The sequence below is a fragment of the Nomascus leucogenys genome, chromosome 3 (assembly GCF_006542625.1).
Source record: "Nomascus leucogenys isolate Asia chromosome 3, Asia_NLE_v1, whole genome shotgun sequence".
NCBI lineage: Eukaryota > Metazoa > Chordata > Mammalia > Primates > Hylobatidae > Nomascus > Nomascus leucogenys.
The window spans coordinates 76,125,946-76,139,597 of NC_044383.1; the positions used below are offsets into that span (position 1 = coordinate 76,125,946).

Below are 13,652 nucleotides of genomic sequence, written 5' to 3' on the forward strand. Positions count from 1 at the left end.
AAGATTTTCTCTAAACCTACTTTCCTAAGGAACTGTGTATGATATATCCAGTGTACCTTTAGTGCTGAGAACTTTAAAAATTTAACCTTCAGATATTCCCCAGAGTAGGCTATACTAATCCATTATTCTAACTCACCTACAGACGGCAGAACAGGAAGCAAGTGTAGTCTCCTGAAACAACTGGATTCATATATTGAATGCCCATCAACATCTCCATCTAGTTATCTTACACCTCTGATTAATGTCTGAAAGTAAACAGCTGATTCTCTGTAGACCCTCCCCACATTAAACCTGCTCCTTTACCAGTCTTCCCTTTCTCAATGAATGGCAACCCCATTTACCTAGTTACTCAAGCCAAAAACGTAGGTGTCATCCTTGATTCTTCTTTTTCTCAACCCACATGTCCATCAGCAAACCAACCCATCTGACCACCCTCATCTAAGCCACTGTGATGTGTTGCCTAAATTACTACAAAAGGATTGTGACTGGTACCTCTGCTTCCCACCTTCGTCACCAATGCAAGGCAAGGACCTTGCCCCTCTTGTTTATGCTGTGTTTCCAAAGCACAGCAATGACTGGCAAATAGTAAAGCTTCAGTAAGTATTCGTTAAGTGAATTAATAAATGGGTGAACTTCCCCATGATTCAGTTTATAAATAAAATATATAAGGAAGTCCTACTGAACGTCTACCTCTGCTACTGAGGCTGTCAGATTCTAAGGCAGAAATATAAAAGATATAAATACCTGAAATTGGGATTTGGTGTTATCGTGGGAGTGGATCCATCTATCATTCCTCTCTCACTAATAGTGAGGACACCTCCAGGTTCAAGCAAAGCATTCAAACGATCCAACACTGATGGGCTGCAGAGACAGAATTCAGATGGTGGATAGGCTGACATGCTGCATTGACTCTTCTTTCCTTCCATGCATGGGGCTCCAAATGCTTTTGACTCACATTTCCTTTTGGCACAATCACTCACCCAGATACAATAGTGATCTCTTTCAAAAGTAGATTCCCCATTGATTTCCCTTCTCGCTTCCCTAGACACATAGCCCAGAGCCTTATACACAGTAAATACACAAGATATTTTTGAATAAATGAAATTAAAGAAAATGATAAGTTCCTTGCACTATAATCTTTTCACTTTTCCTTTCCTGCCCCCCATCCCTCAACATTATCAAATCCATTTAAGGCAGCTGGATTTCAATTTGTAACATTCAGATAAATGCTCCATGAAGAAATAGCCATCATCTAACTTGTAGTAGCTTCTATGTTAACTGTATATGTACAATAGTTTCACACTTGTCCTTTACCTTACTGTAAGATCAAGAATGATACATGGTTGAATCACTGTATCACTGATGGCCATTTAATAAATGCCTGCCCTGTGTCAGACTCTGCATTAGAAAAAACTGCACTGAAGAAACCCTAACAAAAGGAAGACTTCTGATATTAAATTAAAAGGCCTAACTCAAAGGACAGTGCCAGGAAAAATAATCCAATTTTGTTAGCCTTTGCTTCGGCTGAAAATTATCATACAGAGCTGAAGTCTTGTAACTGTCTGATGACAAATTACCACTGTTCACAGGGAGAAGTCTACAGAATATGGCTGAGGATGCCTGCGTAATTAAGAAAAATAGCAGCTTCAAAATACCAGCACTTCTATCTGGGTTTCTACTTTGACAAGCATATCCCAAATTTCAAGTTGGACCATTGATTAGGCATAAGGTTCTTACTTGCAGAAGTTAACATTGTCCATCAGAAGCCAGTCTCCAGACTTCAGGGCCTGAACCAACATGCTGTCAACCCATTCAAATGTGCCATGGCTACGGCCACTGGCTGACTGCGTAAGCTTCACACCAAAGCTTCGGAACTCTTCAACAAGTTTGGCAAACTCTGAAATGTCACAAGGAAGAATCACCATCCACAGCACTTAACTTCAAACCAATAATTAGGTTTATGAAAAGGAAGCTTGATACTTCTAGCCGAGGTTTTTAAGATTTCATAAAAGAATAAATAGAAGAATGTTTTGCTTCTGTTTAAACACAGATAGGAAAGTTAAGTTTAAGACAGAAAATACTTCTTAATGGCTCTCTGTATTAATAGCTACTCAAGGTTGACTCTAGGGTGATAGAGGTGGTAAATGATTTTTCTGTATTACGGTTTCTCAAATGGGAGAAGGAGGATGTTTCCCACCTATCAGTGCATTTATACTAAATGAAAGTGCTATAACTTCACACAGTGCAAACTGCGCTTCTTTTATAATGAGCATATCATATGATTATAGTAACATAGTAATAACTGGTAACTACTTGCCAAATGCTTTATAGTTTATATAGCCCTTCCCTGGAAATTTTTCAATTTATCTTTTTGGTTGGAAACTGTTTTATGACCATTTTTCATATCACAAGATAATACACATTGGATTTCTACTTCTAAAGATGAGGGAGTAACAAGGTTTAGACTTAACATACCATAGCCCAACCACTTGCTAACTGTAAAACTGCAGGCAAGTAATTTCGTCTCTATGAATATTCACATCCTCATCTATTAGATGTAGATAATCCTTCCTATAATGCAGTGTTGTCACAGTGATTAAAAGTACATATATTCAGTATAGTGTTTACAATAGAAATTCATAACTCAATGGTGAGTTTTACAATACCCATTTAAAAGTATATGACACATGACTGCATCGGGTATCTTTTATAATTAGAGTGAATGAGTAAAGGATTTCAGTTCAAATGGCAGGCTTAAAGTGAGAAATGACAGATCAAATCAACAATGAAGAAAGTAAATGAGTGGCCCACCGCCACAGATAAAATGTTTGCTGGCCTAGAAGTGGGATGTCTGATTTCTTCGGTCATAAGGAATCAACACTTTGTAATCAGTTACAAGCAGGCTTTGGAAATGAAGAATGACAAGCATAGTGACAGACCCAGTCTATGGGCCTTTAGGTTGAATCCTCCCTAAGAGCATGCTCACCACCACTCTGAAAGTGGCACCACAAAATGAGAGAAGTTTCCATGTTAATTGGATGGCATACAGGATGATATAGTTCCTCCATCTCCACACAAATGAATAAACACATCCTATGAATTCAGACTCCTATTCTTCAGTTTAAAAATGCTCAATTTCCTGAGAAATTATTGAGTAAAAAAATAGCCAATAATAATACAAGTTTTACATGCTGTTTTATCATTATAGGTGATTACACACAAAATAAACCATAAAGCACCGTAACCAATTTTTTTCCTATTTGATTTTTCAGGATCAACTATTCTGAATACTTTACCTCAGCTTCATTTTACTTTCTAGGCCAAACTTTCCCACAAGTTCTGATTGTTAATAACTATTAAATTAATACAAAACATTTGTAAATCTATTACATGTAAATGGACACAATACAAGCAATGGTAAGTTCCTGATACAGAGATCTAAATATACATACCTGCCTTGGAGTATGAGTTGATTTTATTGTTGAGTCGCTGCATAAGCAACAACACTGCTTCTAGTTTGTTGACAATCTCCATCGTGATAGCTTTACCACCTTCTCCAAGACACTTAGGCTTATATGTCAGAAGAAAATGACTCCAGGCTCGCAGCACTACTTCTGCATCATCAGCACTGATAAGTAGGCTATCCCTTAACAGTGCCCTTACAGTTCCCTCCACCTTCTCTAGCAGCTGCCTCCAAGGTCGTATAAGATCAACCTGTAATTTCCAGAGGACATGAACTCATCATAGGGTCAGAGAATACTGTTATATGTACTCATCACCAACTCAGAAGACCCTCAGTCAGACCACGGGGTTTATTATGCTTTGCCAGAAAATATGAAGGCAGACTGGTTACCTGCTCAAATCCACCCAGCAGTTCAGTAGTATCCATTGCACTGTTCATAGCCATGATCTTTAATGTGTGGCCAGTAAGGTGTGCCAGAAGCTGGACCAGGCTGGTCTTGCCCACAGAGGCTGGCCCGACCAGGATGACCATCCAGCTCATCTGCACACACTTCATTATTGACTCCAGGGGCTGGAATGACTGGTGCAGGAGCAACAGGGGATGGCGGGACGGGTGAGGAACACAGCTCCCACGGGAAAGGACTGAGTAGCCCAACTGAAAAGACATGCCAGTGAGATTTCCATAAGCGTGCCTGGTAGTGGGAGCAGAAGAAACCATTAAAAAATGTCAAAGGATAGAGGATTATCCTAGTCTCCTTACCTGAACATCATAGGGAGTGATACGAAATAGTCTGGTTCCCATGTATGGGTTGGAATTTGAACCAAACACATCCTTGAATACAGCAATGACCTAAAGGAAGAATATAATGCAATAAAAACACAAATCACTCCACCTAATTCTTAGGCAAACTTTCTAGAAAACAAGCACAGTGATAAGAGTCACTATTCTAAAAACACTGGCCACAATTCCCTTATCTTTTTGAATTTTCTCTTATGAAAAGGATTGACTGCATTTATTTAATTCTTTGGAATGAAAGTAAATTTGAGATTGAGAACATAGCAGTCATATTCCAAACTATCTGAGATTCCAGTGAGAATGCACCATAAATTAAATTGAAGTCATGGACGCTGTAGTATTGAAATCTAGAGACAAAAAAGACTTGTTTGCTTTCATCATTGAAGATACTACCTAAAAAGAGGATAGAACAGTAATACGAAGATTATAAAGAAAAATGACCATTCATTAACCACCTCCTATGTACCAAACACTGTATTAAGTACTTTGGTAGATTATTTCTGATCTTTGTACCCATGCAAAATAGTTATCATGTCCATTTTATATAGACAACAGCACTCACAAGAGTTATAGAATTTGCCCATGGTTGGTGACCGATTTTAAATCTAAGCCAGTCAGCCTCCAAAAACATGTTATCCCTCCAAACATTTATGTAGACATGAAAACCAAGTTTATTCCTCTAACCAATTATTTACATTGGTATCCTTTCATTAGCAGTAATGCTATTAGAAAATGTTCTGTTGACTCTCTTTTATTTTGGATCTCTAAAAAATCTAAGAGTAATGGTGGGGGAGCGGGGATAGAGGTATATAAAAAACATTAATTTAGCCCATAGAAGTAGGGAAAATCAGAGCCAGAAAAAAAATAAAGTACAAAATAGTATTTCTAAAAAGCAGCAATACTTATATAATTGAATACTGCAATGAAGTTAGAAAATAAAAATAATATAGATAAAATCATAATCAGTGTCAAACATTGGACTGTGAGACTAAAACCAACATAGGAAAGTGTTCCTGTCACCTACCTATGAGTCCAGGTGATACATGACCTGATGTTCCACACTAAAACATATAATCTCCAACCCCTGATGTTCTACCAGAGGGTTAAAATTACAAATATTGCTACTCGGGAGGCTGAGGCAGGAGAATTGCTTGAACCCAGGTTGCAGTGAGCCAAGATCACGCCACTGTACTCCAGCCTGGGCAACAGAGCAAGACTCCACCTCAAAAAAAAAAAAAAAAAAATCCCAATCTAGCTCTTCGGTTTAGCTTTATAAAATCAAAATTCAATTCAACTGGATTCTTCTAGCTTTTACAGACTTTATCCCTCTATGACATTATTTTTCTTGACCTTGTCTCCCCTGCCAGAAAACACCTGTAAGGTCCATTACAATAACCCTGAATTGGAAGAGTGATGGAAAACTTCCAAATACCACAATGACCCAGCACCTGACTAATCAATCATTCAACAACTGGCATGTGTTTTGGTCATAATTAATATACTATAAGTGGATGAAGAAATTAAAATACTAGCTGATTATGTGAATTATATCTCAATAAAGCTGTTAAAAACTACTAAGACTTTCTCCTAATCAAATGATTGAAAGTCACCTACATATGATAAACGAGTTAGTGTGTAATTAGATTCTGAATACCACACTAAAGAAGACCTGGGTGGCCGGGCACAGTGGCTCACTCTATTAAAAGTAAAAACAAATTAGCCAGGCTGTGGTGGCATGTGCCTATAGTCCCAGCTTATCAGTGGGCTGGGGGTGGAGGATCCCTTGAGCCCAGGAGGTCAAGGCTACATTAAGCCGGCATTGTGCCACTGCATTCCAGCCTAGGCAACAAAGTCAGACCCTGCCTCAAAAAAAAAAATAAGAACAAACAGAACGGGTAGCAGAATGAAAGGGCTGTGAAAGTCACATGTGCTATGGGCCAGCCACATCTTCACATTTCAACAAGGAGGTTACTGCTTCTAGTGCATGCATCTATGTATCTATTCATTTATTTTCAAACAGTAAAGTTTACTAGAAGGAAACAGCAGACAAACTGGAGAGGGCCTAAACTGGAAAGCTGGCTCGCTACCTGTGACACTCCATAACTTCAAGCCTTGGATCTTCACGTGTAAGATGCCATGACAGCACCTCCTGCCTACAGCTATTGTGAGCATTCAGCGAGACAGGATTTTAAATACCACAAACTAAAATGCACACATTATTACAATTCCTTACAGTGGGAATTCTAGTTTTACAAACAGGTATTTTTATTTTCACTTAAACACAGAATATTCTCCCTTTATACGATTATACTTTCTAGACAAAATGCTTTGTAATTTGACATTTATTTAAAAACAAAATAAAACAGAAAAACTTCCTCTTCTACTGAGTATCACCTGTCTGCCTCCTCCTGCTTCTCACCTTGGTGCCTGTAAAGATAAGGAAGACTTAGTTCTTTACTACTGGAGGGCAATACTGCTTTAAGGTATATGATCATGGGGATTTGGATAGATAAGCAAATTATGTCCTCTAAAGCAAGCTACTCTATATTGTGAGACCCCAGGGTAGGAGAACGTTTAGTCTGTTCTTTTAACTTTTAAATTTTGAAGCAGCTTTAACAGGCTTGCTAGCTGGGCACAGTGGCTCACGCCTGTAATCCCAGCACTTTGGGAGGCTGAGACAGGTGGATCGCCTGAGACAGGTGGATCACCTGAATTCAGGAGTAGAGACCTGCCTGACCAATATGATGAAACCCCATTTCTACTAAATACAAAAAATTAGCCGGAACTGGTGGCTCATGCCTGTAATCCCAGCTACTTGGGAGGCTAGGGCAGGAGAATCACTTGAACCTGGGAGGAGGCGAAGTTGCAGCAAGCCAATATTACGCCATTGCACTCCAGCCTGGGCAACAAGAGTGAAACTCAGTCTCAAAAAAAAAAAAAAAAAAAAAAAAAAAAGTCTTGCTATTAGTGTAAGTATGTCCTTTCTCACCCACAGGAAATCAACTTTCAGATGGAAAGAAATATAAATACCAAGTGTGAAACTCACCTTTTTTTTGTCTTCTTCGGTTCTCATTCTTTCACCATAGACCAAAAACACATGCTGACCAGGATCGTAACACCCAGGGGACTGGTCAACCAGCATCAACTGACACCAGCGGAAAAGGTCCCGAAGGTTGAATTCCCAGGGTCCTCCTTTTTGCCCCCATTTCTTCTCAACAGTCACTTCATGATCAATCTAGAAAAAAAACATCCTGATTGGGAAACATGCCCTGCTTACTACTAGGCACTGCATTAAGTACTAGGAATGTACTACAAAAGCATATGTAATCTGAAACAAAAATTAACAGACTTGATTCAGAGCCTCTTTCTCAAGACTTCCAAATGCCTGGCATATCCTCTAAGCATTAACACTGGTAGTCACAATACAGAAATGAATTACTGGAAGCCTCCACTACATAGTGTGCCTTCACTAGAAACCTGTAGAATTTAAAGTAATTTTTTTTAGTTAGAGATCCTGATAATTTGGTAGAACTCTATGTTGAAAAAATGCTGGTTCAAATACAGCCAGAAAAAAAAGAAACCAATACATGTAGGTACTTACTTGGTTATTGAAAGCAACCATTTTCTTAACAATATTTTTCTCAATGGCTGGAAACAAAGTACTGGCAATGAACTCCATGTCAATTACTGTAAGGGGATCAACAAAGACCTAGAAATCCAAAAATAACATGAAGAAATGCCTTTGTTTCTCTTCACCAAACACTAGAAATGACTACCATGCCTTATTATGCAAAATCTTTAATATTAAGTAACAATACATGAGAAATATAATTTTCAGTTATAGAAATTTCTTTGTGTTTTGAGAATAAAAAACCACAAAATCTTCTAAATACAGCAGAGTAGAGGTTTTAAGGTCTATTCTAGTGAATTAAAGAAAAAAGAGGCCCAGTGTGGTGGCTCACACCTGTAATCCCAGCACTTTGGGAGGCCAAGGTGGGCAGATCATGAGGTCAAGAGATCAAGACCATCCTGACCAGCACGATGAAACCCTGTCTTCACTAAAAATACAAAAATTAGCTGGGCGTAGTGGCATGCGCCTGTAGTCTCAGCTACTCAGGAGGCTGAGGCAAGAGAATTGCTTGCTCCCAGGAGGAGGAGATTGCAGTGAGCCAAGATCACACCACTGCACTCCAGCCTGGGCGACAGAGCAAGACTCCATCTCAAAAAAAAAAAAAAAAAAAAAAAGATATATGTTATTAAAAATTTCCTATGTATAATGTAAAATGCTTTTAAATCTGGGTGGTAGATATGAGTATTCACTATAAAAGTCATCCAATTTTTCCACATGTTTGAAAGTTTTCTCAATAAAACATTCTTCTTAAGATGGCGTCTCGTTCTGTCACTAAGGCTGGAGTACAATGGCGCGATCTCAGCTCACTGCAACCTCCGCCTCCCGGGTTCAAGCGATTCTGCTGCCTCAGCCTCCTCAGTAGCTGGGATTACAGGCACCCACCACCACACCCAGCTAATTTGTGTATTTTTAATAGAGACGGGGTTTCGCCATATTGGCCAGGCTGGTCTTGGACTCCTGACCTCAGGTGATCCACCTACTTTGGCCTCCCAAAGTGCTGGGATTACAGGCATGATCCACCACACCCAGCCAATAAAACATTCTTAAAAGATACTCAGCCAATTCTTAATCATAAGAGACAGTGACACTAAAGAAATCTAGAGACATTTCCAAACCTCTGGATTGGCCAAACTCTGAAAAACTGATGTTAAAACAAGTAAGCATACACATACACAGGTACCTCTCTGCATGTAAGAATAAAGGCATAAGATACCAAAATGTTAATAATGATTGACTGGGGAATAGTGGATTTTTATTCTTCATAGTAGTTTTCTGTTCCTTCTTTTCTTCAGTTAAAATGCATTATTTTCAATAAAAATTTTTCTTATATATTTCAACAGATCAGAGGGACAATTGAAAAGGTCCAAGATTGGACTTCACCCCAGAGTGCAGTAATAGAACCCTGAAAAGGCTGGGGACCTTACTTTCTTCCAGCTGATAACACATCTAGTCTTCGGGGCAAAAGATGAAGGACAGAAGCAATGATGGGAATCAGTCACATTAATATTGATCATATAAGGACAAGAAAGAGGATCGTTAAGCTGATCCTCTCTAATTCTCATAGTGAACATCCTTAAAGGCTTCATAATAGTAGTCTTATCCCCTCACAGTCTATCTTTGGTCTCTATGGCAACAGCAAATCTTACCTGAGTGAATCTGTTAAGGAAAGACCTGGGCAAGCCTTTCCTCCCACCTCCTTGTCTAAAGGGATTCTGACACCCAAAAATCTTCGTCTTTTCATGCTGCACTTGAAAGCTCATTCCTAACTCAGGTACATAGATTTCTCCTCGGTGGTCAAAACAAGCATTGAGTCCTTCCAATACAGACTGAGAAGCCAGGTTAAGCTATTTAAAGAAGAAAGTACATATATTTGTCTCAAAAATACGTTATACAATTGCAACAAAAAGCAGGGGAATAATATGCAGCAAATAAAGCTAGAGTTATCTTCAGAAAGGGAATTTCAAACAATATTGATAACCTTCTGTATTTTTGGCTGAGCTATGGTTGGTCTGTCTTCATTCTATTATTCTTTTGTTTTGAGACAGGGTTTCACTCTGTCACCCAGGCTGCAGTGCAGTGGCACAATCACAGCTCACTGCAACCTCTACCTCCAGGGCTCAAGAGATCCTCCCATCTCAGCCTGCTGCATAGCTGTGACCACAGGTGTGCACCACCACATCCAGCTAATTCTTTTTTTTTTGGTAGAGCCATGGTCTTGTTATGTTATCCAGGATGGTCTCAAACTCCTGGGCTCAAGTAATCCTCCAACCTTAGCTTCCCAATGTTAGAATTACAGGCATGAGCCACTGTACCTGGTCCAATTCTATTATTCTTTATTTCTCATGTACGTTAAAGAGATCTTGGCTGGTATTTTATACACACACACACACACACACACAAACACACACGTATATATACACACATACATTAATAATCTTTAAACTGAATAAATGCTCAAATTAAATTTTAAAGTTAAAAATCTTCTCAAAAGTTAAACTGTATCCATTATACGTAACCTATATTAACCTGCTCTGTAAGTAATAACTTGCAGAAAAACTTGCCAATACACAGATATTTCACTTTCACAATCTGAGTTTTTAAGATGTGTAACACAAATTAGCCAGGAGTGGTGGCTCACGCCTGTAATCCCAACACTTTGGAAGGCCGAGGCAGGTGGATCACGAGGCCAGGAGTTCAAGACCAGGCGGGCCAACACAGTGAAACCTTGTCTCTACTAAAAATACAAAACTTAGGCATTGTGGCGCATGCCTGTAATCCCAGCTACTCAGGTGGCTGAGGCAGGAGATTCACGATTCACTTGAACCTGGGAGGAGGAGGTTACAGTGAGCCGAGAACCCACCACTGCACTCCAGCCTGGGCGGCAGACTGAGACTCTGCCTAAAAAAAAAAAAAAAGAAAAAAGAAAAAAAGAAAAGGAAAAGAAAAAGACATGTAACACTAATTGTAGAGGATAGATAAGGTTTGCTAACTCTTTAAATACTTTCCCATCTCAAACACTAAACAAAATCTCCAACGGGTTTCAAAGTCAGGATATAAAGTGAGTCAATACAGCTGATTTCCACCAATTTTGTAAATAAGAACAATTACAAGGGGCTCTTGTGCCAGGATGAAAAGAGCTGAACGTAGGTCTTCAGATGAGTAGTTCAGAGCTCAGGGATGTGAAGCATGTGTGGTTTGTTGGTAACACAGAAAAAGGAGATTGGGAAAATACAAGTTAATAAAATGCAAACAGGCAAAAATCAGAGCATACTACATTAGAATTTCAAGTGTCATGTTTACACAAGCACCACAAAGTACAAACACTTCTGTATATTCCCAAACAGAAGGCCTCTCTTAAATGTGTTTATAAATCTAGAATGTCTTGCCGTCCCTGAATGCAATTCCACTAAATACGCAATTTCACTAAATACTAAGTATGGTCAGTAGCCTTCAGCTTTAAAACTAGGCTTTCTCTTTTCCTGGCTAATATATATTCTATCAGACATCTTGTTCCAAAAAAAAAAATCTGAAAAATGGAAAAAAATTCCCTCTCCTTGTTATCCCAAGAATAAAAGGCAGAAAGCAGCTCAGCAGACAGGAGTCCCACAGCACCCTCTCTGATGATCGGACCCAGGAGTCTGAACCTGGGGGACCTGTTGCAGCCTGTGTCCAAAGTCTCACCTGTGACACGTACATCACTCTAATCATTTCAGCTCCACAAATATTTCTAGCCTTTTCCTGAATATTGTACACCCCAAACTGACCCAGCTCCGTATCTCTAGCTGTCAGAGATTCAGTATTTATCATGTCTCATACTCTGCTCTTTCTTCTGATGAATAATTTACCCGATATGCACATATAACTGATCGTTTCCTCATTTCGGTAGGTCATTTTGTATGTCTTTCCTTAGTCTCTCTGGTGCACTAATAAAACACGAAGTGGTTGACACTATTTGTAAAATGCCTCTAAAATAAATGCAAAAACGGCAAGCCTGTCAGAGACTAAACTAGTGACGATGCAGTTTTCCTCTGAAGGATAACTTTAAACAGTGGGAGAGTTTGTAGGTTTTATGTACAAGGGCCTCTTTCTGTGTATTCTGCCAAGTGACCTTCCTTATTCTTAAAGGAAATTACAGAGGATCTTTTCATTAGAGAAAAGTCATCAGCGGGATCTTCCACTGAGAAATGGATTGTGAAATGAAGCTGTGAAAGGATGACTGCTCCTCACACACATAATCACCGTCTCAGGCATGACAAACAGGCCCCTCACCTCATCCAACACCACCCAATGGCCTGCCTTCAAAGCTGCCAGTAAGGGGCCATCACGCCAGGCAAACTCTCCTCCCTTGCCACCCTCAACAGGTAGATCTGCTCCAAACAGGTCTGTGATGTCCTTTGAAGGGGAAGAAATGGAGAAAAGCCATTATTACTTTAAAAATCAACTGGATTCTAACACCCTAAATCTGAAATGATAAATACTTGGGGCTAGCACCACTACTCTTCCTTCCTACACCCAAGATAGAACTAACCAATCCCAGGTCTCTTTACCAGGAGCCCAACATGCCCTCAAGAACTTTCCAACATGCTCCATATATCAATCAATTTGAGCTGGTGCTCTAGATTAACAGTTCTCAACATTGGCTGTACTTGGAATTTAATTGATAGGCTTAAAAAAAAAAGAAAACAAAACCCTATTCCAAAGGATTCTCATTCAATTTGTCATCTGTACCATATTTTCCTTAGATTGTTAAAAGTCATTTTATTTCTACTACTTTTTAAAAAAAAGATTTAAGCAAAAAATTAAGTGGGGTTATATTACAATAAATACCAAAGTGGATAATTCTCTCTCGAAAGAAAATTAGAATAAAGCATCCAGAGAGAATTAATATTATAGGTGTCAGCAATTAACAAATCCAAAGAAGATTTAGTTTGGAAGGTCATGTTGCTGTGGTCTTTATTATGATATGAAATATCTGAGGATACAGGCCGGGCGCCATGGCTTACGCCTGTAATCCCAACATTCTGGGAGGCCAAGGCAGGTGGATCACTTGACATAAGGAGTTTGAGACCAGCCTGGCCAACATGGTGAAACCCTGTCTCTACTAAAAATACAAAAATTAGCTAGGTGTGGTGGCGGGCACCTGTAATCCCAGCGATTAGGGAGACTGAGGCAGGAGAATTGCACCCCACTGCACTCCAGCCTGGGCAACAGAATGAGACTGTCTCAAAAAAAAACAAAAAAAAAGAAAAGAAATATTTGAGGATACTGATAATGTAACCATTTCTGATTAGGGAACTATAAATTGACACAGACATTACTATCTATAGCTATCTCCATCAGCTGTAGGATGACTGAGCTTACCGTTTGCTCTGATAAGTTGATTCTAACAAGGGTATTTCCTGAAGCCTTTGCTAATGCTCCCACCAAACTTGTCTTGCCAACACCAGGGGAACCCTCCAGGAGAATGGGTTTCTTCAGTTTGGTAGCTCTTAGGAGCCTCTGTGCATTCATAGCAGTGGTCCCTGCACTGAGTGCATAGTCTGCAATATTATTCCTGTGTAGGACAGGTCCTTAAGTGGAGAAAAGTAAAGCCACGTATAAGCGGGACATCACCAAATCACATGTATGCATCAACTCAAGATTTTAAAAATCTACCACATGGGCTATCAGTTAGTGAAATACCATTTGCAATGAAAATGTTTAATCCCTATTTCAATATTTCCCCACTTTTAGATCCATAAAATGCTTTAAAGGAATATCCAA

At 39.2% G+C, this 13,652-nt stretch overlaps 1 protein-coding gene across 1 annotated transcript in view; it reads right to left on the reverse strand.

The window, feature by feature from the left end:
* The window catches only part of MDN1 (midasin AAA ATPase 1), a 179,395-nt gene that overhangs the window by 73,183 nt on the left and 92,560 nt on the right, over positions 1-13,652 (reverse strand). The window contains exons 36-45 of the mRNA XM_030809472.1: positions 13,251-13,459; positions 12,159-12,281; positions 9,536-9,733; positions 7,860-7,967; positions 7,305-7,493; positions 4,223-4,312; positions 3,854-4,117; positions 3,453-3,714; positions 1,738-1,897; positions 745-861 (exon numbers count right to left, since the gene is read on the reverse strand). Coding sequence (XP_030665332.1) covers positions 745-861; positions 1,738-1,897; positions 3,453-3,714; positions 3,854-4,117; positions 4,223-4,312; positions 7,305-7,493; positions 7,860-7,967; positions 9,536-9,733; positions 12,159-12,281; positions 13,251-13,459 — 1,720 coding nt within the window. The remainder of the gene's footprint in view (positions 1-744; positions 862-1,737; positions 1,898-3,452; positions 3,715-3,853; positions 4,118-4,222; positions 4,313-7,304; positions 7,494-7,859; positions 7,968-9,535; positions 9,734-12,158; positions 12,282-13,250; positions 13,460-13,652) is intronic.